Source organism: Zophobas morio, unplaced genomic scaffold (assembly GCF_036711695.1).
Source record: "Zophobas morio isolate AGI-343-1 ecotype UQ-CSIRO unplaced genomic scaffold, CSIRO_AGI_Zmor_V1 ptg000023l, whole genome shotgun sequence".
NCBI classification, from domain to species: Eukaryota; Metazoa; Arthropoda; class Insecta; order Coleoptera; family Tenebrionidae; genus Zophobas; species Zophobas morio.
Genome location: NW_026972128.1, coordinates 8,420,120 through 8,447,604, shown reverse-complemented (window position 1 = coordinate 8,447,604; position 27,485 = coordinate 8,420,120). Strand labels below are relative to the sequence as shown.

The 27,485-nt window shown below is 33.2% G+C and overlaps 2 protein-coding genes across 15 annotated transcripts in view; both read left to right on the top strand.

Moving 5' to 3' along the window:
* Positions 1 to 17,829, top strand: part of LOC135133929 (probable nuclear hormone receptor HR3) — a 152,011-nt gene extending 134,182 nt beyond the window's left edge. For 9 of the 13 annotated variants that reach the window (XM_064062487.1, XM_064062488.1, XM_064062490.1 and 6 more), the window contains 8 exons: positions 6,657 to 6,825; positions 8,279 to 8,371; positions 8,883 to 9,073; positions 9,624 to 9,896; positions 12,701 to 12,925; positions 12,983 to 13,136; positions 13,185 to 13,333; positions 15,967 to 17,829. In XM_064062487.1, the coding sequence (XP_063918557.1) occupies positions 6,657 to 6,825; positions 8,279 to 8,371; positions 8,883 to 9,073; positions 9,624 to 9,896; positions 12,701 to 12,925; positions 12,983 to 13,136; positions 13,185 to 13,290 (1,211 nt within the window). In that variant the 3' untranslated portion in view covers positions 13,291 to 13,333; positions 15,967 to 17,829. The other 4 variants (XM_064062491.1, XM_064062481.1, XM_064062486.1 and 1 more) reach the window with 4 other exon arrangements.
* An 819-nt stretch (positions 17,830 to 18,648) lies between these two features.
* LOC135134174 (uncharacterized protein) overlaps positions 18,649 to 27,485 on the top strand; it is a 32,374-nt gene continuing 23,537 nt past the window's right edge. Inside the window, exons 1-3 of one of the 2 annotated variants that reach the window (XM_064062792.1) lie at positions 18,649 to 18,962; positions 19,311 to 19,446; positions 19,497 to 21,544. In XM_064062792.1, the coding sequence (XP_063918862.1) occupies positions 18,851 to 18,962; positions 19,311 to 19,446; positions 19,497 to 21,544 (2,296 nt within the window). In that variant the 5' untranslated portion in view covers positions 18,649 to 18,850. Of the gene's footprint in view, positions 18,963 to 19,310; positions 19,447 to 19,496; positions 21,545 to 25,391; positions 25,812 to 27,485 lie in introns of those variants that run through there. The other variant, XM_064062793.1, reaches the window with a different exon arrangement.

The window sequence follows — 27,485 nt, the reverse complement described above, 5'->3', positions numbered from 1 at the left end:
GAAGGTTTCACATTCCAAAAAAAAAAGACATTTGGCGCCCCCGAGAAGGTTCTACATTAAAAAAAAAAAAAACCGTTGGGACCCCCAAGAAGGTTTCACATTAAAAAAAAGACAAATGGGACGGCCGAGAAGGTTTCACATTCTCAAAAAAATACATTTGGGGCCCCCGAGAAGGTTTCACATTCTTAGAAAAAGACAGTTGGCGACCCCCAGGGGTTTTACATAAAAAAAAACGGTTGGGACCCCCGAGAAGGTTTTACATTAAAAAAACGACTTTGGAGCTCCAGAGAAGGTTTTACATTTTTAAAAAAGACAAATGAGACGGCCGAGAAGGTTCCACATTCTCAAAAAAATACATTTGGGCCCCCCGAGAAGGTTTCATATTCTTAAAAAAAGACATTTGGCGTCCCCGAGAAGGTTCCACATTCTTAAAAAAAGACATTGTGGCTCCCGAGAAGGTTTTATATTTGTAAAATGTTTCACATTCTGCGAAAATTTGGACCGTTACGGAAAAACTCAAAGCGGATTCGTACACCACACTTATAGGAGTATATTGTTGTATAATATTTAACTCAAATAAACATAGAATATTTTCGAATAACGTAATCAAATTTTAATAGAGATGATTAGCAAAATTTTGGTTAGCATTTAACCATCTACATGATATTTCTAATATAGACATTACGTGTCTAATAAAAATGGTTATAGACAGCAGACAGACAGACAGACAGACAGACAGACAGACAGACAGACAGACAGACAGACAGACAGACAGACAGACAGACAGACAGACAGACAGACAGACGGACGGAAACGGAAGATTACTTTTTTCGTACTGTACGGGTCATGAAACGTCGAGAAAAACAAAAGTGACCATTCGTCCGATGGACTCGATTACTATACTTCATTAGCTTACGCTTGGGAAGTAAAAATCGTACATTATGACCCTCGCTCGTCTTCGCTTCCTGTTCAGATTTATTGGTTTTTTCGAGTAACGCGTTTGTGCCAATGCAAAATTGAGTCCTCGGTAGCAGAGAATTTCGATATGTGTGGTTGTTGTGAGTGGCACCTTATTTTACAATTGCTTATACAGAATGACTCAAAAAATTAATGAATGAATCAATTTATTTTATGGATCAAATCGATTAATGGATTAGGCAATTTTCCAGAAAATTTGGGATTATAGTCAGGGGGAACATGGGAATGACTAAAAGTAAAAGTCGCAAATTCAAATTTTAGGAATTTTCTTTCTATATTTTTTTTTTTGTGCTAATCTCTATACAAATTTTGCTAAGATTACAATTTTTTTCTAACTGGATTTCTTTAAGTGTGCTTATTAGAAGTACTGCTTAGTAACATTTTTTAGGTCTAATATGCGTAGGGGCATATTCCAAAAGTTATTTTTGTACCAGATACCTAAAACACAGAATCCGGAATAGCACACGAGTAGTCCGCAAAAACTTTTTTAGGTACGTGTTACAGTTTTTTAGTTAAAACTCCGATAAACAGCAACGATTAGTCAGAACTGTATTTCAGGTATTAGTCCGAAAAATACATTTTTGGGAACGTATACTAAAAAGGGTTATTTAAATATATAAAAACTCTTTATCGGCTAAAACAAAATGCATATGTTGTCAAATCTTAATAGTGGCAATTGTTGCAATAATTATAATGTTAGAAATAAATTATTGAAGTCGAAAAAACCTTATTCAGTTAATAAATTAATCCATTCCTTTTAGTTTTTTATTGTTTAGAGAGACACCACACCATTACATTAAAAAAACTGACATTTTGAAATATTATACAGAGTGCTTAAAAATTGTCGTACCAAATCTATGACACATTGTTAAGGAATGTCTATTGATAAGAAAAAATGCACTTATCGTACTACTCATTACTCTTAGCACTATCTCTAAGTGCTAATCTATTGAACATAGTATTTATTGTCGTCAATTTTTCAATGCATTAAATCATTCCACAGATAATTCCGATTTTGCTTTTTCTACAAGCTAGCATTTCCAGTGTCGCAAATTTAATGACAAATCGGCTTAAGTGTGGGCGTTTAAACACATTTGAAGTCCGAAGTGTTAAGCAGTTGTGGCTCACTTAAGCCTCTTTTCCAACAATTACCATGCAATTGCGAACAGCATATGCGCCCATGTATGTTGTGTGTTCATGCAACAGCCGCTTAATTTAGCGCGGATTACTGTAATGTGTCTTCTATGTATAATGTTTGCATTGTTCGAGTTAACTTCCCACATTGCGTCACTTTGTAACCTATTAAATAAACGCCATTGCATTGTTCAATTTTACCTCATTATACTTACCATACCTAATGGAAAAAAGTCGGGATGAAAACAATGGAAAATACATTTTTGTCGTGGCTGGCGTTCTTTGCTTCCCCCTCTCGTCGTATTTTCTCTATTTAAAGTTTCTCTTGAGCAATGTTTGGAGTTTTTAAGCGGCGCACTGTGTGGCATCGAGTTTAATCAATTTTCCGGTATGACGCTACTGCAAACTAGTAATTTGCGGTTAATGGAGACTCCAGAACAGTTATTTCTTCAATTTGTAGGTCATCTTGGCTGTTTCAGTTATTCACAAGTTGAAACATGGTCGGATCTTTCGGCCAGTGTGGTAATCGAGCGAATTTCAATGAAACCCACAGTGGTTGTGGTTAAGGCAATTGCAGCCTGCGTAAAACGCGATTTGAAGAAACTAAGGAGTTATACATTTTTCATGATTCGTTGATTACTATTTTTACAGCAATGGCATCAAAATTACTCCACGAGATCAAAGTGTTTCTCTGTCATCTTTTAAAATTTACTTTTCTTCCTCTAGTCGATTGCACACGTCCCTAAGGGGTTCAGAGTGCTTTCCACATCAGAATTTGTGGTTTCATACTAGTCAGATATCTCCGAATTTTAGGTGTAGCTTTGAGGAAGGCAGTTTTTCTTTTTATCATTTCCGTGAATTTTTCGTTGTTCTCTTTTTCCATTTTGTCGTCTGTGCGTCCTAGTTTCAATGCATTTTGAGGGTATCAGTTGGAGTTTCCGGCGAATTTTTAAGAAACGAGACAGTGGTTTAGTTGTTGTAATTGATAATGATATTAAGAAAGATTTTTGTGAATTTAATGCTTACTGGTAGAATTAGGTTCAGGTGGTTATAAATCTGTTTCCATGAAATGTTTAATAAAACGAACTTTGTTTGTAGCGAACCAAACGTTTTTTTTTTTTTGTAATACATAATTAGTTTTTTCATTTAGTATAATTTACGTATAAAGTTTGTAGTGAAAAATGTTTTTTAATCTATTCTAAATAAAAAAAATGGTCTCATATTATTAAACAGAACTTCTCTCTCCCCATAAGTACAATTAAATAAGTTTAAAAAGATAATAATAATAATACCGGTCACAGTGTAAAAAAATAGTCCAATGGAAGATGAGTGAAGCGAAGCGCCATCGAAAACAGGGCCAGATCAGGTAGAAAACAAAGCAATAGAATGCTAATAAACATTATTTGACCGAAGTTTACACTTTTATGGTAATCCTATTGCTCTTTTCCAGGATTATATTTGAAGTCAAACACTCAAACAAATTCAATGTTTTCGATATGCAATGTATACTTAATTTTTTAAAGCGGACCCCGTATGTATTTTTATAGCTATGTTATAATTAACCACCTCTTTGATTTGATAAGCTTATTGTATTTTTGAAATTTTTTGTTGCAATGTTGTCAAATTACTCCATTTTTCTCTAAATTTTTTCGCAATGTCTCCACGATTTCTTAAATCACATATAAAATTAAATAACAATCGGTCCAGTAGTTTCGGAGATTATCTGTCTAATAAAAATCGACAGAGGCAGACGATACACAGACAGACGACAGACAGAGAGACGAAAACGGAAGACCTATTTTTTCCTACTCTTGGGGTAATCAAATGTCGAGGAAACTTGAAAAAATCTGTCGTACATAAAGTTACTTATTTACATATTTTTCAATTACGATTTATGTAGCAATTTTTTGTAAGGGTAAACACTTTAATGTTAACATATTAAATTTAATAAACAGTATAAGAACTTTGGTTTGTTTTACAAATTTCAGGAAAACTAAATGAACTCTTTTACAAAACTCAAAACATGATTTAAATTCGCAGACTAAACTTAGCTACAAAGTGGAGTCCCAACAAGAGCCTCCACGTGATTTGTTAAAATTTGTAAGCTTTAGCCACTACATTTAAATGTCAAAACAGAATGACACAAGTGACAGCTTTGAATTGTGGCTAAACGTCTGGGTATACCTTATAATATACGAATCCCTTGAAAATTTTGACACAATTTACGTTTTTTGTAGTTTTATCTGCAACTTTAAGTTCACATTTTCACTATTTTTGCTTGTAAAAACTTAAACTATTTCACTGAAATATTCATAAGAAAATCTTACTTCAAGTATATTTTTATGAATGAATAAATAAAACTTTGTTAATCTCGTGTAATCACTAAAATGTGTCACCAAAAATTTTAAACAAGTTGAAATAAATTATAAAATCGATATCATAACCCTTACGTGCTAAAAGTTAAAGTAGTGGTGGGTTATTAAAAACAGGTTGAATTTTTAAATAAATTTTCGAGATGACGTCATCAAAGTTGTTGAGAGGAAGAACGAATAAATTTTAATGCATGTTCCATAATCCTTAAATCGATATTAATAAAAATATGAATGTTATATTAAACCACAAATAAAGTGTAAACAGACAAATTTTGCTTAGAGATTTATCGTTCACACAATAATGTTAACGAAAATGCAAAATTTAAAAAGTCATGGGTGCACAAATTTTATAATTTTCATTAGGATCATAACGATGAGCGTTATGCGTAAACAATATTTTAGTAGATCTTTTAACATAAAAAAATTCGATTATTTGTTCCTACCCGGCGCCTCCACCAGAATTGATTACTGATGTGGGACGTAAACTGTATTATACTTTCACTATAACGAACCAGATCGTCCATTTTATTAAATTTTTGTGATACGGACCTTATTTATTTACTTTTGAACTGCGCAATTTGTACTAAGGTCAAAAGAGGTCGAGCAAAATTTTTAATATTCGTCGCATGACATTGAGCGATGGTAGTTAAAACAGATTTTTTAAATTGTGAACGATTTATCATTGGAGCATATTTTCCACGGCTCAATGAGTCTTGGAAAGGTAAATTTTTGATACACTTTTCAACCGAAAACAGCACAACGTTCTTTCCACATCCACAAAAAGCCGTTCAGAGAAAGCGTCGTTAAAATTCAGCGGAGAAGATGATTTCTGGGTATGATTTGCCGTCTCTTAGACCGCAGTTAAAAATAAAATTCCTTTCATAATGGATTCGTTCCTTGAATTATTATAACCGTGAATAAATCGATCATTATCGAAACTACGACTGACGTATCTTACTTAGTACGCACTGTAAACTGATTATTAGAGTTTTAGTAATTTATTGCGCTAATTAGTATGCGTAAATATTTTGACATAACAGAGTTTTGAGAGCCAAAATTTACAGAATAAATATTTTAGGTAAAATTATGTTCCAGAAGTTTATTTGAACTTTTAATTAATTCAAAGCGGAAAAATACATAACGTAGGATCAGTATCTCCTTGAGTTAAGAAAATGACTAATTAAATAAATTCTAGAGTCTTTGAATGAACGTTTTAATCAGTCACTTCATCTACGCATTGCAGACAAAACTTTATACTCACCCTAATATTTTTCTGCATAAATTTAAAAATGATGTCATCGAGCTCTTGATGGGAATAGATAAACAAATTTTCCAAACATATTCGCTCTAAAACAATGTGTACAATTCAATTCTACAATTTTCAGAATGTCATAAAAACCATAGTTTAGTTATCGTATTTTTGAGACCCTACCCGTATTTTTTTTTTTTAGAAATATAACTTTTAACTCTTTTATCTCTCTACCCTTCAATCTCTTTAACTGTATAAACACCACCGTTCGGCTCCATCCCCGGCTAATGTTGATTTTGAGTAATGCGATGAAGGTAAATCCAGCAAAATAGTGAAAACAATGTGGAAACGTTTTAGCTTCTCCTAAAAAGGTAATGTCGCTTTTACAAAAATCATTACGATAAATAACAGTATGACCTAATTTGGAGTTTCACAGTCATCCATAATTTCGCATGGAATTTCGATCTGGTAATGTAGATTCTTTCTACTTTTATTAAGTCTCGTTGTCCGTGATAATGAACATTTTCTATTATATTACGAAAAATAAGAATCTCCATTTCATTAAAAGTGTTCACTCCACTTTTCGCGACAAACCTTAGTTAACATAAATTCATTGTCTGCGTTTCGAATATTCATTACAATACGAATTCTGCAACCTTCGGGGAATATATTTAAAGATAAGATCTACAGTGTTAGTAACTACAAATTTAAATTTGTCTAGCTGCCTCCAGCAAACACAAATTTTACTGCAATAGCCATGACATGTTTAGATTATGTTGTGCCTAAAGTCAAAGGTGCAACACCCACGCGGATAACGGGTGATTAGATGAAAGCTCGTAGCAATTTATTGCTACTTAAATTTTTACACGGATCATTTCGCTAATTTTATAAAAATGATTGTTAAATTTTGTTTTTTTTTTCAGCTGTAAAATTCGGCAGGATGTCGAAGAAACAGCGGGAGAAAGTGGAAGACGAAGTTAGGTTTCATAGGGCACAACTGAGGGCGCAGAGCGACTCCGCACCTGACAGTTCAGTGTTTGAACAGCAGACACCCTCGAGTAGTGATCAGCTACATCATAGTTATAACGGCGGGTGAGTGCAATTTTTTTCATTTTTACTTTATTATTTATCCCCCAATTTCTAGTTTATTTTCTTTTGTGGAGTACTTCCATCAGAATAGAATAATTTTTGACACATACGTGCACCGTCTATAAGTATAAAAATAATTTTAGTCACTCGTTAAAGTCAAATGTGCTCAAACAAATTCGACGAAAATGTAAACTGTACAGTTTAAGACCGTTTAGTTTTTTATTTGAACTTTTTGTGTTGATATTGTTACATTTTATATGGAGATTAATTTTGAAGAAAGAATGTCTCTGAATAAAGCTAAAACTAAATTTAAACGAAACATAATTGTTTCCATGGGTTTCCAAAAACATATTTTTTCGATTTTTTAATCTTTATGTTTATGGTTATAAATAAATTTGGCAATACCGCAAAACTATATTAATTAAAGCCAATTTAAATGTTTGGTATCCTTTGTATTTTGATAATTTGATGCAAGTTTAATTAGACTAACACTATTGTATGTAATGACGCTGTTTTATAAAGTTTTCTTAAGATTTTGGGGTGTGTAGTTATAGCTAAGTAAATAGCTAAGTAAATAAAGTTACAAAATTCCATAAAAATTAGTAGCGGAGCACACTTAATCAGTGTCGAAACATTTTATTAGTTTTATATGATTATTTTTGTTTTTTTGTTTTATTATCTTCAAATAATAAAGATTTCGTAAATCTGATGTGTTTCTTAATCAGTACTCTGCACTAAACGGTTAGTAAAACAAATATGACATGAATCGTTTTTAAAAAACCTTCCAAAGATCGACAAACATTGATTTAAAACCTACGGTGTATTTTAAGTTTGAAAAAATTTATCTGATAAATCTGATGTGAGTAAAATTTTTTTAGCCAAATCTCATGTCATTCCAGTGAAAATAAAATGCTTTCATTTTGTTGCATGGCATAATAATTATGAAATTAAATTAAACAACACAACAGAGTTCGAGAAAGTAATGAACATAATGTCAATAACAAACAAAGCAAGGTAATAATAATAACAACTAAAGATAAAGTCGAATTTGTAACACATTTGATACGCAATACTTTTTTGTTTGTGGTATAAATTCCGTTGTATTTTCAAGACAAGTAAAATATCATTAGAGTTGGTATTATTTTGCATTACCGTTTATCCAGGGTGATCCACGAGTAATAATGAGCTCGACAGAGTTGGGAACGCAACCCAGAATACATTTTCAAAGGATTCATTTATTTTGACAAAAACTTCAATTTTAAAGTTCACAACAAAAATTTATCTAATTATTGTAACAACTACTCCAATTGCTCCTTTTACCTGCGCCAGTCCTATCCCGAAATGACATTTTTCACCCGCACTAAAACCTCTGGGAGATAAATTCTTCCGTTATTTTATTTTTCAAATGTTCAACAATTGGAGTTTGGTAAACTATGTCTTTAATTGTGCCCCACAGAAAAAAATCTAAAGGCGAAGTATCTGGACTTCTGGGAGGCCAAGGGTTAACAGACCCGCTCCCGATCCACCTGTTAGGGAAGGCCATATCAAGGTAATCCCGCACCCTTCTATGATAATGCGCAGGAACACCATCCTGTTGAAACCATAAATGTTGGCGTATTTCTAAATTAACATTTTCGAGTAGTAATATTAAATTAGTTTGAAAAAAATTAAAAAAACCCTCTAATCTAGTGCGGGTAGTTTTTGATAAATTGAAAAATACCTCTGAAAATGTATTTTGGGTTGCACCTTCGGCTTAATTATTATTCTTATATCATCTTCTCATTATTCTCATCATTTTTGTATTTAATATAAAATATAATTCAATAACTTTTTAAATTTTGTTACAATGCTTTACATTAATAATAACATATAATTTCAATTCGTAGTTTGATCACGTGGTTTGCTGAAATAACTATTACGTTATTATAAATTGAGTGCGGATGAAATAAGTAGTGCTTAGACATTTTTCCCGTAGTCAGACCCCAACTCTGTTTTTAATTTGCCTCCAAAGAACCCGTTTTTTTTGTGTTGTTATCCTCCATCTATTCTTTTACCTAAAGGTATACGTATAACAGCGATGTCAGCGCATACACACCAGCCTACTACACGAATACAACCCAAGTCCAAGCGAATTCGATGGGTTACGACATCTCGGCAGATTACGTGGATAGTACAACGGCGTACGACCCAAGGCCGGGCCTGGACGCCCTAAACGACACGGGAAGTTTAATGGCCAACGTAGTAACAACAGGTAAGTCCGGTCCGCCAACCCACGCACGTAAATACCGATTCATCCTTTACTAGGGAATACTAACACAAATAGCGGTGAAGGTGGTGGTGGCGGCGGTGGTGGTGGCGGTGGTGGTGGTGGCGGTGGTGGTGGTGGTGGTGGCGGCAAACAAACTGCGCTGTCCATGTCCGACTCTCGTTCTTTTAAAAGAGTCAGTCAGAGCTCCTCCACGACAATGTCTGGAGGATCGGTGGTGTCGGTGAAGCAGGAGGTGGCTGTGGATACTTTGGTACCCAGTTATGTAGATAGCACCACTTTCGTTCATTCTCCTACAGTACAACAGACTAACACAGTTAGGCAACAGACCAGTTCACAAAATGTACAGCAGAGAAGTGGGGACGATTGTGAACCTGTCACTTTGCCTAGTAAGTCCATTGCAGACCAGTGTGCTCTTGGTGTCTTTTCTTTTCACAAGTGGTGATGCATGTTTTACTGGTTGCCTACCGCGGCATGTGGATGCTTTGTTGTCGACGTGCTGTTACCAGAGAATAAAGTAAAATTTCTTTTACAGATCCAAGTCAGATATCGGAACTATTATCGAAGACAATATCAGACGCACACACACGTACTTGTTTATATACCCTGGAACATATTCACGAGATGTTCAGGAAACCCCATGATCTCTCCCGACTTTTGTACTATAAGAACATGGCCCATGAGGAATTGTGGCTCGAATGTGCCCAAAAACTCACCACAATCATACAGCAGATCATCGAATTTGCTAAAATGGTACCTGGATTTATGAAGCTGTCGCAAGATGATCAAATCGTCTTGTTGAAAGCAGGCAAGTAGCTTAGTATGTAGTTTTAAAGTTGTGTTATACACGAAGTGGTAAATTTGGCATTGCGGAAAGCTTTGGAAATAAAATCGATTTAGTAAGTCGGCTTAAGTTAAGTTAAATTCCAAGTATGAATAAATTAACAGATGCGTAGTCGTGCACATGACTAAATATTTTCAAAAAAAAAAAAAATTAAAATGTTTTGATACGGGCGAATCGTCACAAATCCATTAATCTTCATTAATAATGAAACGTATAAATTTGTAACCGGAAATTTTACTTATTTTTACACTACAGTGGACGTATAAAAATTCAAATCTATGACTTAAGTCACACATCACTTATGTTATTAGATTTCTAGAAAATATGTTTATAGATATTAAACCACTTTGGCTACGAGTGGGACACGGATTTCATTAAGGAATTTAAGTGCAGTCTTTAGTAAAATATAAAAAAAAAACTACTAGCTTATTTTCTGTTTACTATCGACACACCTGTGTATAGTTATTAAACCAGTTTTAGAGCGTGCAGCTCCTTTATTGAAACCGTTGATTCCAACTGTATTTGGGTATTTCAAACAATTTAAAGTTCCCGTATTTTCAAGCATTAGCGCTGAAATAGAATACCAAATCAGGATTTTTATTTTACTAAACTTCATATTTTAAACTTGCATCCGATTTGAACATTGAAAAAAATAGTAATAAGAATATGAAAACAAAATAATAATGAAAACGAACTTTTCCAAAAATCATGGAAACAACTGTATCATGAAATTTTAATTGAGACTTAGAGTAACCGATATTTCTCAGAAGGAATACCATAATAATGTCCACAAAGTTACTAAGATACGGGTTGTTCCATATGAAAACCCTAAATTTGAATAAAACTTGATGTATGATTTTTGATTTTTATTAAAAAAATTGGGGACAATCTTTTAGGTAACCACTAACCAATATGAAAAAGCGTCGTCATTTATTTTTTTGGATGCTTCATTTTCGATTGGCACTCTTAAAGTGATTTTTTTCATCTGTCTCTATCATTTCTTGAAGAAAAAAAATAACTTGAAATATGTGAATTTTCTAAAATAGCCTACTTTACCTCCTGAAATCGCAATATTGAGGCAAAAAAAAAACAAATTTGAAACTTTCAGGAAATGTCCCTCCGTTCATCTTTTCACGCGAGTCTTGTTTTGCTATTTTCGCCTCATTAATAAGAGACATAATTTTTTTAAAAGGTAGTCTAAGGAGATATTAAAAAAAAATCTTTGAAACACCTATGAATATTATCACGTAAGTTTCTAACAATATATTTAGAATTTGTAAGAATTGTTTATAATAGTACTATTTATCAAAAATAAAATAATATTTTCAAGACGTACAATATCAAAATTGAAAACAATAATTTTATTCCATTTAATAAAAATGTAACTCCACATAAATCTTTCAGATAAATACGTCCCTGCTTCTTCAACATTTGTTTTTGAAACCAATAAGAACCCAGACATCAAAATCCAAAAATTATACATCTCATTCAGTGTTTTTATATGGAACGACCCATACGTATTATCCTTCTTTAGCGCATTGATTTAATTTCTCTCTTTTGCAGTGCCCATCTAGGGCCGACAGTTTGTTTGAACATCCTGTTATAAATATCTAGTAAGTGACAGCATTTTTGAATTTCCCGAGCTAATCAAAATGCTTAATATCAAACAGTTTAGCTTTTCATTGCGTGCGCATTCTGCCAAAAATTTTGACAATATGTACTGTTTTCTGATTGGCTGCTGCTTGAGTTCGTACGAGGTTTGGAATGAGAAATTACCTTTTTATAGTTCGAATACCTTAAATCTGCTGACTAGTTCTACAGAAAATATTTTTTACTATGTCGTCATGACAATTTTTTTAAATAAACTAAAACCCTTGGTAGTATCACAACTGGTTAAATATCTAGAAAATTATTATAAGACTGTTGGTTGATTTCATAATAATTAAAATAAAATTTCGCCTAAAGCAGCTTTAAGGGTTGGTATACAAAAACCTAAAACAGTAAATACAAGTACGCTTGTGGCAGTTTTTTTATTCTGTTTAGATATTAAAAAGCAACGGCAGATTGTTCTGCTACAGATTCTAAAAACAATACTGTAATAAAAAAGCTTGAATATAGGCTTGATCACGCCCACAATTTATTATTAAAATAAATATATTGTGGTTCAGCAAAAATAATGAAAACCGTTAAATTCGGTTGAAATACGGTCCAAATTAAACATTAATGTAGATTATGTACATCAGAGACCCACTTTGTAATTTTGTTGTATTAGACACAGTAATGTAGCAGTGTGATAAACTGAACTTACGTGATTTGATTTAATTACTGCACTCATTTATATTATGTTACTCAAATGAGCACTTCCTTCATTTTCTAATATAAACATCTTTTTCACCTATTTCATTGACGCATTATTATCATACTCGTGTAATTAGTTAATTACACATGTAATAATGCTTTTATTCCACTCGTAACGTAAATGACCGTTACATAACTAAAGGACTGGAATTTACTTAACTGACATGAGTATTTCATTAACAATTCAAAATTCTGAAATGTTATAAAAACCACATCTAAATAATGATGAGTTTGCTCCAGTTTCACAACTTTTTTAATGAAGTGTAATTATGTTAAGTCACAGAAGATTTTAATTTTTTTAATTTCCAATAATGCCAAATTTGTCTACACCAAATGGGAAGTCGTGCGCAAATCAGTAAATTACGGATCAAAAATAACGATTCTCTGACTCTTATTTTTAATTCTAACAGGTAGTTTTGAGCTGGCAATAATTCGAATGTCTCGCTACCTGGATCTATCCCAAAACTGTGTTCTTTACGGCGACACCATGCTCCCTCAGGACGCCTTCTTTACATCGGACACCGCAGAGATGAAGTTGGTCACGTGTGTTTTCGAGGTTTCCAAAAGCATAGCAGAGCTGAAACTCACGGAAACGGAGCTGGCTCTGTATTCAGCTTGCGTCTTGCTCTCTCCAGGTAAGCTCGACTAAGAACTAGCATTTTTAGCGAAAATTTTGTTTTTTCCCTTTCTAGATCGACCGGGTCTGAAAGGAATCGGCGAAATCAGTCGACTCAGCCAAGCTGTCGTGAGAGCTTTAAGACTTGAGCTGGACAGAAACCACAGTTTACCCATAAAAGGGGATGTTACTGTTTGTGATGCCTTGCTTACGAAAATAAATTCATTAAGGTGAGTTGTAGTGTGAAACGGAGTTCTTGGTAATGGTTTTTGTTTTAGGGAGATAAGTATGCTACATATGGATGCATTAGGAAAACTCAAAAGATCTGCGCCACATCTTGAGTTTCCTGCGCTACACAAGGAGTTGTTTAGCGTGGACAGTTGAGAAACTTCTGCAGAATCTTCTGATTTGTAGCAGCATAGCTACTGTGAGTATTGTAGTGGCGATATCTAATTTTGTAATGGCAACAAGGAGGTTCTTAATTTGAAATGTCTCATGCAGCTTATGTTTTGTTTACTCAAGGAAAAATTCAACTTTTTTAACGCAAATTTTTATTTTGATTTGAATGCGTCGTAGTAAGCTATTTTAGAGTGAAATAGTAATCGGCACAGTATGGCCATTAACACTTCAACATGACCAGTGTTTTATGAATGAATTTCAAATAAAATAATTTTTTAAAGTTAATTCCTATTTACTAGCTGCTAAACGTGAATGAGCTGAAAAAGCTATGTAAAATAGGCAGACAAGCCAAAAATTCAAAATAGCAACGATACTAGCAAAAATTTTGATGGCCAAAGACACCTAAGATGCCCCACTGACAGTTAAAGTGCGAGCTGTGGTGATTAGTCATTGGGCTCGATACGCTTTTGGTTTTCTATCAATAGTTTTATAGAGTTATGAATGAGTTTGTTACTCTTCACCACTGCGGATTATAAATAACAGAACTTGAAAAAATTGGTTCGTTTTGGGCTGATTTCGCTTGTCCTACCAGTTGAGTTAAGTAATTTTTTTCTATGAATAAAAAAACTTCGTTTATTTAAACTGATTTCAAACAAATATTTGTCATAGATAAAATTTTGTGGGTGGCGTATCAGATTCTTACGATAATAACGACTTTATCTGGCTTATAACGTAAATAATTATTTGCTTTTGAAGTAAATTTGAACATGCTTTTTAGAAATATGGGATAGAACTAGATCTGACATGAAAAAGAAAAAAGTGTAATATAATTTTGGGCTAAATTGAGTAAACTGTCATACTTTTCGTTCTCGAGTTGAGTGATCACTTTTTCGCTTCATATTAGAGAAACATAAAGTTACATATTTTTTTTCATTTACCATGAAAAAATTGGAATTTTTTTCTAAATGTTGTGCGATGTAAGATATAAAAGCTATTATAAACAAACAATTTACTCGCCTAAAAGAAGAAACTTACATCGGCGTCTTGCAAAATATTTCATAGCAAAAATATACATTGACACTTGCAAATAAAGTAGATTTTGTTTTTTCAGTCTTATGAATTTTTTTTGTCAAATGAAACGTTGTCAGAAATTATTTACGGCTTTTAACATGAAATGTATGTATTTTAAAGCAAAAATTACTAAGTGCGATGAATCTTCGTGATATCATTTTATTTTAATAAAACGTAAATTTAAATAGGAAAAATCTATGCGAGTGACCTTCTAATAAATAAATTATGATTTTATCATGAGTTTCTCGAGTACATTGTTTAGGTAATACTCTTAACCACTTTGAATTATTAAATAACACGCATTTGCAAACTGTGATAGGATTATACATATATCGTAATTGTCAATTACTATTGACAATTAAAAAAAAATCTAACAGCTTTGTATTTTTCATATTGTATCAGATTTAATTAAAATATACCGCGTGATTAGAAATGACTGAGTCTGTTGGCAGTACTTTTTAAACGAAAATGGGAACTTTTCTTGCGTTTATATTGGCATAACGGAAGTAATTGTGTGACAGATATGTCAATCGTCCCATGTGATTAATTTAGGTTATGTTTTGGATACATTTTGCAATTTAAAAATGTCAACAATTCGTCAATCTTGACAGCTAACAACTGGAAATTATAGAAAATACCATGATACCAACCAATTTCAACTAAAAATCCAGGATTACCAACAGACTCAGTCATTTTGGATCATGCGGTATTAGTGCACCGAGAGAGCAATAAAAAACGATCAAAGACGATTGAAGATTTGTCTTTGGTAGAATAGACCAGTGAACGAAGAAATATTTTTCAGTGAATCGTTGCAAATTGGTTCTCATGGGGGCTTCATTATGAAGAAACAGTAATTTTCATCCTAAACGAAAAAAGAACACAAATAATGTCAGGCTCAGATTAGGAAGTTAAATATTAAGAAAACGAGCGAGCAACAATAAGTATTATTTAGTGACTAAGCAGTACTAAGCATCAATTAAAGTGAATCATTGACGTTAAAACGTCTAGTCCTCGGCATGTTGTTCACCTGCCTGTCGTCTAGAAACTCTAAATTAATAGATTCTATGTTTTCATCAAAAATTTGGCATATTTTCTATTTTTTTTTTATTTCATCGAAATATTTTCTCAATTTTCTCAAATAAAAAAAAGATTATAGGAAGCGTCCAACAGGTGCCAGATGTTTCAAACTTGATAATCTACACACACATACATACATACACACACGGACTGTGGTAAAATGTACACTTTCACGGTCATTGTCCACATAATGAAGAGTTTCCGGTTAATGCCGCGACCGTCATTGTCAGTTTACTGATGTCTGTGAATCTATATTGCTTTTTTTTTCAAAATGATAAAAATAAAAAATACCGTTTGTTAAGTTTTTGGATTGAGAATAAGGATCAAATTTTTTTTTGTGTTTGATATTTATTTAAAACTAAGCTGTGTGTGATGTTTTCAGCAACAGAAAACTTTCGATCCCATCGTCGACACAATAGAGATGAGGTTGAAATTTAGCGATGTTGCGTCGTTGCCATGTTGTGTGAGTGCCTGCACTTACAGTCGATGATTTACGGGTGTTATTTGTTGCAGATTCCTTCATACTGAATGTATCGGCCTTAAATACATAAATAATATAAAATATAATTTCGTTATAATGAGATAAAAATTTATTGTTGTGACATAGAAATAAAGAACCGCAGATCTCTAAGTATTATTTAAAAAACTGCAAAAGCTCTAGAAGCCGGGCCCTGATTTCAAAGTACAACTTATTGTTTGTTGTTTGTTATTATATCTATGCAGTGTGTTATATATGGTTCTGAATCCTAGGTGCTGATAAAATCGATTGGTATATTTTTTGCGGTTTTTTAAATGAGATATTTACGTATCGTAATCTGCCACTTAACGTAACACGCTAATTACACGTAAGATTAAAGTTATACACTATTGATATATAATATATAACCAACAAGTTACAAGGCAGTAAGACTCTGTTTTAGTTATGTATTGAGAATAATAATTAGACTGCGTTTATATACGTAAGTATACTGAAATCACTTTAGTTGGTAGCGTTGAAATAGCAGATTTTTACAAATACATAATAGACAAGACTGTATGCTTACAAGTGAGTTTCTACTGGTTTTTAACTTGTTGTTTTTTAGTTAAGTTTTACTTGGTGACACATGGTTTTATAAAAATATATATAAAAGAGATGTATATGTATAAAGTATATGAAATAGTATATAGAGTATTTATGAAATAGAACTATATCTGATTCTTATTTTACTTGTTTTGTTTTATTATGGATTCGAATTTGCATTTTTTTCCATAATAAAATGAAAGTTTGCGAACGTGATAACAAACTTTTTTTCAGCTTTTACGATTTATAGATTTGTTAGAATTGCAAGGAAATTACACGAACACAGCTAATACTTCGATCTGCAGCTACTTGCCTCTCTCATCATTTTTTGAAAGTGAAGTCAAAATTGACGTATGTTTATGTAATTTCCCGTCTAAAATGCCAGAATGAATAGTTCTAATTTTTAAGTTAGTTTTTAAATGCTTGTCCATGTTAACCATTGTTAAATCCGATTTTAACTTTAGTGGTCCAACCCAGTGTTATAAAACTATTTATCGTTAATGTAGTAACTTTCTAGGTGTAAAAGAACCTAACATCACATCTGTGAAAATTGTGTTGTCTTGTATTATAGAGATTTTTATATTTTATTATTTAATGTAGTTCTTTTTGACAATGGTTAACATCTGTAACGAGAGGCTATTGGTTATTTTTGTATCTAACGAACCATGTAATTTTAGAAATTACTATTTTTCGGAGATTACTATAAAGACATGGCTGTGTTACATACATGATAACAATATTACGAAATGTAATTTGCCTTTTTATGTTAACTTTTTGTTAAATAAAGAAATTACAATCTTCCACAATATTTTATTTAAAGATACAATATTTTTGCATACATATCATTCATTCCGCGCTAATTTTTACTACTTTATTCGTATTTTATTTAACGCAAAGTTAACAAAGCGGCGAGTTACAGTTACGTAGTATAATAGCCAGTTTTGTAAATGAGGGTTGGCAGAGGGTAATGGTATAGCTATTGTTAAACGATTATATTGATTAAAATGTTTAAAAAACATGTACCTTGGGCTACAAAACTGTACATTATCTTAATTTATTAGAACCTTTATACTGCTGGTGAAATTTTTAGTGTAGATGTTGCTAACATTTTGTTTATATTATATATATTTTATTTCTGTTGGTCCTTGACAATTATTACATTTTGTTAATATTTTTGTTATTTTATTTTCCTCCTAATAATCTCTTTCTCTAGTTGTATAGTTTTCTTCAGCTAAGTGCAATTTCACAACAAAAATATTATCGAAACGTAATAAATTGTTCGTGACACCAGTAGAAATTATATATATTTTTTTGTATTTACATTTTTTTATTTTACTTCGCCCCCTCCTTCCTCCCTTCTCGCCGAATTCGCTCGCCACAAAAACCCAGCGGGTTCATTTACATTTCCGCGAAATGGTAATTACAACTTTGAACTTTTTACCAATTGTGGGAGGTTCTCAAGAAGATCAACAGTCGAAATGCCTCGCATAATATTAAGAGTACTTATAAAATAATACCTCCGCAATTACGAAAACAAACGTTAAAAGCAGCAGAGCGTAATGTATTCGTTACCTTGGTATTATTCATAACATTGAACCTTCTCAGGAAGAATCTTTTGTTTTTGAAGTCAAAAACCTCGTTGGGAACCCAGTTCGGTGAAAAACAAAAAATCAAACTACCACTTGACCACTAAAAGAAAAATGTTCAACTGGACGTCGAGAATCTGTGCACTTGATGATGCACTCAAACCGGTTGTAGAAGAGCTGGCTGGTGCACCTAATTTAAAATAAATCTGGAACGTTAGAAAAATGTTTGTTTTTTTATATTAAAAAGAAATTAAAAATAAAAAACTGAAACATTACCGTATCATTACAACAAATATTATCTCATTAAGTTCCGCAAAAACGACATCAAATTATAAAATTAAAGAAAAAAGTCGACCGAAAAAATTGGAAGTCTACAGCCTCAGGTGGCTTTCAGGAGTGCAAGGCACGCTAATTAGCTCCGTAAAATTTGACCTTCGCAAATAAAAATCATATGCGAAGCAACGTCTTGTCTTTTTCTTTCCACCGTAAATTAGTCCGAAGACCGCTTTAAAGATTGTGGAGATAGCGGCTGTATACATTTCATCGTCTTCCACCGCTACTTCTTCTTCGTCTGCACGAGTTCCTCACATACACAGTCTTAACACCTTGATGCGGCAGCACGCGCAAATAATTGATGCTGCAAGAGAAGAAAGTGATCAATTAAACGAATTAGTGATGCATTTCGTTATCTTCTGAAGCAAGCATAGTTTACTAGTGTGATGCTTAAATTAAATTAAAGTGTGTTTAGAAGATGTTTACGAGGACTACAGTCGATTTTTTATTTATTATGGCAGCTAGTCTGGCTCTCTTGGGGGTGCTGAGAGCCCTCAAAATCGACGGACAACTCGCAGTCATCAAAAACGGTAAGAAATAATTTTTTAATTTTTCTTTAGTTGCTTTGGTTAATTAGTTACAATTTTTTTTTTTTTTAATTATGAAAATTCAATCTTAAGCAAAAGCAGAATCTAAAATTACGAATCTTTTATGTAAAAACTAGTAGCTATAAGATGCATGTTTGTTCTACTTAAGTTTGAATTTGTCTTCAAGTCCTCATAAATTATCTTTAATGGATTTTTTTTCTGCTCCTAAAATAAATTCCACGATAAACCAGTCATTAAGCTAACTGTAAAATCGCGAATCAGGTTCATGTCAATAAAAAAAATTAATGAAGGAAAAAAAATGGCAAACTGAACGACACCGACTTTTTATAGATTGTTACGAGCGCCTAGCAATTGGTCAACGACACAATTCAAAGGACATTTATAAAACGTCTCATGTTACAACAGTGTTGGAGTGTCAGTTATTCTGCACAGAAGAAAAGGAAACGTGCAAATCTTTCAGCTTCGGGTAAGCACTGAACTTATTTTTAATATAGGCAACCAATTATACTTATCTAGGATCGGAGTCAAAGGTAACGCAAGCTGTGAGCTTAGTAGAAACTCAATCAAGGAAACAGCAGACTTGAAACCCATCGGAACGAAAACTGATACCGATTACGACTTATATATAAAAAAATTAGGGTGCACATTAGTAATAGATAAAAATAATCCAGCGTTCGATCATTATAATAAACCCCCTAGCGGGGAACAACCGTCTGGTTCATACGATAAACCTCAAGGTGGCTATGACCCACCACCACCTTATAAACCACCAAGTCCGCCGTCGTACGAAAAACCTCAAGGTGGCTACGAACCACCACCTTATAAACCACCAAGTCCGCCATCTTACGAAAAACCTCAAGGTGGTGGCTATGAACCACCACCCTATAAACCCCCAAGTCCGCCATCTTACGAAAAACCTCAAAGTGGCGGTTATCAATATGAAAAACCGTCGAGTTCTGGTTATCCTTCACCCAATAAACCATCAGATGGTTATGGCGCTCTTAGTAATAGACCTTCGTACGGCAGACCTCAAGAGGAAATACAACACGTTCAAACGTTGGTTAGCGTTAGTACTGGACCTCAGAAACCAGTTCTAGATCCATATCACGAAATTTTGGTGAGTGGTGGGCCATACAGTTACGCACGACCACCGTTTCGTCCGTCTGCTTTAAATCATCCGTATGATAAACCACAAGGACCAAAACCTGATGAGTATGGTTTAAGACCACAGAGGCCGGACTATGGAAGGCCAAATCCAGATAGATATGACTCAAGACCCGGAGAAAGTAATATGGTGTCGTATGGACAAAGACCAATTCCGGATAAATATGGTTCTTATATACCACGACCTGATCATTACAATGATTACTACAGGCCTGATGATTATTACAGACCAAATAGTGATAGGTATAGGCCTCGTCCTCCTCCCGATGAGTACAATTCAAAACCTCGTCCGCCTAATGACGGATATAGTTCAAGACCTCGTCCTCCTCCTGACGAATATAATCCAAGACCTCGCCCTCCTACTGACGAGTATAATCCAAGACCTCGCCCTCCTACTGACGAATACAATTCAAGGCCTCGTCCTCCTAGTAACGAATACAATTCAAGACCACGCCCTCCTACTGACGAATACAATTCAAGACCTCGTCCTCCTACTGACGAATATAACTCAAGACCTCGCCCTCCTACTGACGAATACAATTCAAGACCTCGCCCTCCTACTGACGAATATAACTCAAGACCTCGCCCTCCTACTGACGAATATAACTCAAGACCTCGCCCTCCTACTGACGAATACAATTCAAGACCTCGCCCTCCTACTGACGAATATAACTCAAGACCGCGCCCTCCTACTGACGAATATAACTCAAGACCTCGCCCTCCTACTGACGAATATAATTCAAGACCTCGCCCGCCTGTTGACGAATACAATCCAAGACCTCGTCCTCCTGTTGACGAATACAACCCAAAACCACGCCCTCCTTCTAATGAATACAACCCAAGGCCGCGTCCTCCTCCCGATGACTACAATGCAAGACCTCCCAGCAGACCAAACCCAAATGACTATGAGAAACCAAACTCTCCCAATATTGACTACATTGAACGACCACATCGTCCTGATAGACCGCTTGACTACGACAGACCTAATCCGTCCAACAATTATGGATCAAAACCTCCCAGTGGTTATGATAAACCACAGTCATCCAGACCGAATCCACCCAGCAGACCAAATGACTACGATTCAAGGCCTAATCCAACTAGTGACTACAAAAGGCCACCTTCGGATGACTACAGGGTTTCAAAGCCAGGGAACGATTATCTCTTCCATAGTGACATCGACAGATACGACCGTCGACCAGAAGCACCTTCAAAACCCTCACAAGGTTATCCGAAACCTGACTCAGGAAAACCACCAGACTCTACGAAACCTGGTGGTGGTTACGACAATTCCATTAAAGGTAGTTCGAAGCCCAAGGACCCTCATTCTAAGCTCATCGTAACACAAAGTATTGGACCGCACGGTGAATCGATAACATCGATAATTACCGAACTGGATGAAGGTGAGTTAGCTTTTTTGTTTTTTCGTGGAAACTACAGTTATTTTTGTTGTACAAGCCATGCTTACATCATTAGATAGGGATCTTAGCGGATCTATTGGTTGAAGGTTGGCAGTGGCTACAACAATGGTCACTTATTGTTGTTTACATGCATAACTAATTATTGTGCTCATTTATCATTTTTGAAGTCTGTACTATTTAAATGTCTCGAAATGATTGTAAACAATGCGATTTTCGAACGCGATAATTTGACAATTTATTACCGGATCCTGAAAAAAGTCATTTTTTTCCTCAAAATGGCCAAAAAAAGGCGGTACTCTCTATTCTCACAAGATAAAATCATCTCAAGGTTAAAGTATGATCGTCACAAAACAAATTGACCAATTATTCAGGTGCTTACGATCTTTTTCCTTGAAAACTGACAAATTCTTCGTTTTGCTCAATTCAGCTCTTTTGTTTTCTCGCCCGTAAACAGGATGCTCGCTTTCAGTTGGAGATTCTGCTGAAAAAAGCTAATAAAACTGTTTTTATGTGACTCATCCTGTTGCAAGCATTTTTTCTTACGTAATGCCGCCACTATAATTGTTGCAAATACCTGCACGGTAGGTGTAATTTGCAATTAGGTAAAAAACTTGTAAAAATTATGTCATTTTGGAGCAAGAAAGATTATGCTAGACTTAGGAGAAATAATTGAACATGCAAGGTAGAGGTCCAGTTTTTCGTGTGGAAATTTTGTGAATTATTACAGTTAAATATATCTAAGAAAGTATTTTATCTATCTGATCGTATATGGTGTTAATCATATGTTGAAATATTTTATCTGGTATGTACATATGTATATAGGGTGATCTAGGTTATGTATAAAAAAAGAACGACTGCCGTTTAAAATGTCAGTGACAATACATATTACTAGAGTCTGCATTATTTGTTTTCACCAAATAGAAAAGATATATATTTTTTGCATTTTAATAAAAATAGTTTTTTTTTTTTGGTATCAATTATAATGAAACGATTTTTTTTTTCACTTAAAACCGCAATGAGTGTTAAAAACCGAGCTTACTTTGTAAAAATGTATGCATATTTAAGCCTTTTCGGGTGCATATATATGCGCCTATTTCAGAAAAATTGTGTGCATATAAATCCGGACTCTACATATTACTTTGACATTGTTAATCAAAATTATTGAAATTTGTACCTACCTCTATAAACAGCATGTTTAATTTCGTGTTTTCTTCGCATTTCACACCTTCTAAGATACGAACATCTGGAGTTTTGTGCTGAAAATTTATTTCAATTTGAATCTACGAATTATTTAAACTTAATTCCTCATGTATTTTACTAACCGTTTAAAAATTTCACAGCAAACATTTTTTGTTTACTGAGTGTCTACAGTTTCATAGTGAAAAATACATGTTTCTAGTCCTACTAAATATCTTCTTCTTCTTTTAGACATAACAAGGAAATTTTACTCACACGTTTACTACAATTTTTTAGCAACTTCTCAGTTCTGAACACCACGCTAAAATAAAAATCAATTAACTCGCATAGGAACAGTCACTTTTAAAAAGTAGCCCGGAGATAACATCAGGTTTTGATGCTGTCACTAGTAAAAACTATCTACACTTTTTGCAGTTCATTATACGTAATAATACCGAAACCTTGTTACCGGATTTTAACGGGACGGTGATACGAGATAATTAAAAACAGTTATATGTTATTAGCTCGACGGAGTAAAAAAAAAGCAAAAACAGAACTAAAACAATAGACATTATGCATGGATTCGACTTATCAAAATGCCATCTTTTTAACAAGCAATTTTAATTACTTCTTTAATTTGGATTCCTAATTGATACTGTTTTGCTGTCTAGGATCTACAAAATAATTGTTTAGCAGTTTTAATAATCGTGGCAAAGCTATTGGAAGGACATTTTTGTTAGAAAAGAAGCTCGTACGTTTAGTTGGAAAATATTCTTGATTTATAATTAATATAATTTAAAAGATTTTTATTAAATTAGGTACTACTATAGTACTATATTAAATGTTATATTATTATCATCCTCAATGTCAACATTCCTAGAAAAAAATGCAATAATAGATCAAAGTGCAGTAGAGATTATTTTAATGCCACATTGTTCAGTAATTACTTTAACCTTATGTGAAGAACGGTAATACAGTTAACATAAAAATAACATAAAGTACAGGATGTTCCCCAAAAATAATTTATCGGTTAAATCTTGGAGTTACATTATGGTCTATTTTGACATTATGCACATGGAAGTCCTTATGTAACGATTATAATGTTATTCCTATATGAAATGACATTGCTTCAATTATTACTCTATAATTTTGCTCTTGTATTGTGAATATAAATTACTGCACAGGGTTTTTTTAAAGCCAAATTTAGTTGCCGTAAGTTGTAATAATCTTATTTTAATTTAAATGACATTGCTATTTTGGTATTAATTTTATTTCAACCGTCAAAATTATAGTTTTTATATCTTTTATCTTAAAATTTTAAATTTATTCTTAAAAAAGGAACTATGTATTTAAATGCGCGGTTGCTCAGAAAATTTTTAATGAAATAATTTTCAAAACTTAGTACATAGCAATTATTATTATTTCGCTGCATAAAGTGGAAAAAAGAAAATACATAGGTTTATTAAGATTGTCTGTTATTTTTAGTAACTTTTTGGGTTCCCTTTAGTAAAGAAATATACTTGTACAATTTTGGCACTACTCTATATCCTGAATATTTGTGACTGCAAATACATCACATTTTTTCAAAATTAGGACATCAAATTTTAATATTTCGAATATTAATAACAGTCCAACTTTTCTTTCCTTTGGAGTGTTTTTGTTACAAGGGGACAATATGTTTCCTGAAGATGCCAACTTGGTAAACCCTTAAAACAAAATAGTAAAATTAAAATTTTCCTGTTATAGGTGTATTATTTAATAGTTTGAATTTTCCTCTACGCCAAAGTGGTTAAGAGGGAAGTGAATGTTCTATATTACGATGCAATTAAATCTACGATGTTACCGAAATTGTTACAAAATATTTTTCATGCTCTTAAAATTATTCCACATACGGTGAACATTACTGAATATTAAATACCATATCGCGGAAAAGATATCTAATATAAAAGTTGTCTATTGTCACAAACCAAGCTTTAAATGTATTTATTTTTAGAAACAAAGGACACCTAACCAATTTCCAGTAAGTTTACATGTTAAATCATTGCAATTATTTACATCACCATTGTTAAGTTATAATTTTTAAAATGATGGAACTCCTTATGTAAAGTCATTACCGTGATCCTCTCTTCCATAAATTAACAAGTTAATTTCTGCCATGATTCATAAATTTTTTGTGTTCATCGTTTACGGTATACGGTTTATGCAAAATTTGCATATCCTCAGTAGTAAAAAACACACAATGTTGCCGTTTTACTCCAAGAATAAAATGTAAGCCCATTGTAATCCATTTGATGGCTTTTTATTGTGATGATTATCTGTTGCAACTGTTGGGCCTTGCAACAGTTCCGACGTCATTACGCACGCAATTCAGGCAACAAAACAACAATACTTTCGATTGTGGTGTTAAAATATAGTTCCGTATCGTATCATCAACAAAACCAACAATAACAAAGAGTAAAAAAGCCAATGGTGCATGAAACTGATGGGTGGGCGCCTCAAAACTCCGGTTTCCGGATTCCCACAGAAGACATCGGTGCAGTCGCCCTCCCACTACGAGAAAGAGGGGCAGCACAACAAAAAACACTCATTCACAGATCGCAAAATGTATCCTTGGGTGGAATGCATATATTCGTCGAGATCCTACCACAAATTCCCAGTAGTTGGTGGCTAACGTTGGAAGAAATTTCTTATTCTGTTTTCGGGTTGTTTTAATTCAAGAGCGGCGGTTCTTGTAATATATCGAGAAGAAAGAAAAAATTTCACAATTCTGTTTGTATGTTAATGTTGTATCTGGCACCTTGGGAACAAAAAGGTCTATTGAGACATGGTCAAATTAAAATTACGTTCTTAATTGTCTTAATAATAAATGTTAAAGTTATGTTAATTAAACAGTGTTAAATAATAGTACCTTAAGCTTACGCAATGGCAGTTCTATCGGCGGGTCGGTTTTAGTCGTGTTTTCAATATTTTCGTCCTAAAATGAAAGTGTTCCATCAGTCTGTGATATTTTTGGCAATTCTTTATGTTTCTTCTTGTACTAGCAGTACCATCATTATTGTGGAGGATGCTAAAGGTAACGTACTTCTTTCAGCCAGCTTTCACTGTTTTATCTTGGTTTATGTATCTTAACTTTAATTTGTGGCCGGTGTTAAAATGACCATTATAAATTTCCCATTATTATTATACAACATTATGATTTATTATGATGTTGTATTATGATAAATAAACACAAGAAACTTTTACTAATAAGTTATTTGATTTATGTTGATATTATCTATTTAAAACATACAAGATTTTTGAATGAAATCCACTAGAGTAGAGGAAGGTGGGGCAAGATGAACGAAAAATACCGTTGATGAAAGATAAACAAAATATGTAACTTTGATCATGAAATTGCAAATTAAAATAAATTACTACAAAATGTCAGTTATGATTTTCAATCTAAATGTGTTTTACTGTTCGCTAAACTTTCGATATTGGTTGTTTTTACAATCATTGTGCTTTTAAAACCCTGAAACTTTTCCATTACTTACCATTTGCTTGATTTACTTAGTTAGTAACAATAGCTGAAATTTTAATGATTGAAGGAAAGTGTATTCTCTAACTGTGTATGTAGTAGTATAGCATGGTCGAATGAGTGACAAGTTCAGCGCATGTACCGAACAATCATGGATATGTTTGAATTACGAAATGTTGTAGTACTTAAAAAAAAACACCGACTTTAATTGGAAGTGATAACCGACAACACTATGTGAATGGTCAGAGCTGTCAGAACTGTTAAGCGTCCATTCATTCTTTTCAAACTTGACAGTTATTTGACAACGATGTAATTGTTACTAAAGTTTGTCCCAACTGCTTCAGTTTTCCCAACACTATGTAACAAATCTTTAAATTAACAAGTAACTAGAGATTATAAAAGTAATTAAGAGTTTTAGTGGAAAATCTACGGTTACAATTTCAAAAATAAATTTGTTCTCTTCAACTAAACATAAATCGATGACATCGCTGATGAAATTAAATAATATTAGTGTCTATTTATTTTTCTCTTGTAAATATGAACTTACAAAATTTTGCTTAGTTAAATTATAATAAAGAACGATCAATGTGAATTATATTTTACAATCCTGTGATTTCTCTTCTCTGTTAATTATTGTTCACACCCAGCACTATTTTTGTGGGAAAAATGTATGCACCTCACACTTGTTCATGAAAAACGAGCAATAGGCTCAATTTTAAAGTTAATTGGAACATTTCCGATTAAATCAGAGAAATTAGCACTTTCGTTTCGAGACAATTGGTCCTTCTCACGTAAAAGGAAATAATTATATTTCAAGGATATAGTGTGTGATTTACATAAATACCTAAGTAACATGTCTCTTTGATTTAGATAATACGCTGTTATTAGTATTACACACAGCGTTTATTGTAGAAGTGCATGTGTGAAAAATTAGTGGTACTATATTTACCTTGAAGATCATGTTCCATATGTAGGTACTTACGTAAATTATGTGTCTCAACTTTTTTTTTTCAAATGCCTACGACAATTCAACATAATAATTGTAAAAATAATCAAAACTATACTACATACGAGTACATATTTACAAATATAAGTAGTTCAAATTTTTCACTTTTCAAAACACTAAGATTAATTCCAGCTCCATACTAAGTATACTGCTGCTAAGATTTTAGAAAAGGTGGCGAAAACCTAACCAAATTTGTCTTTTTATTATCAAATTTTACAGTGTAA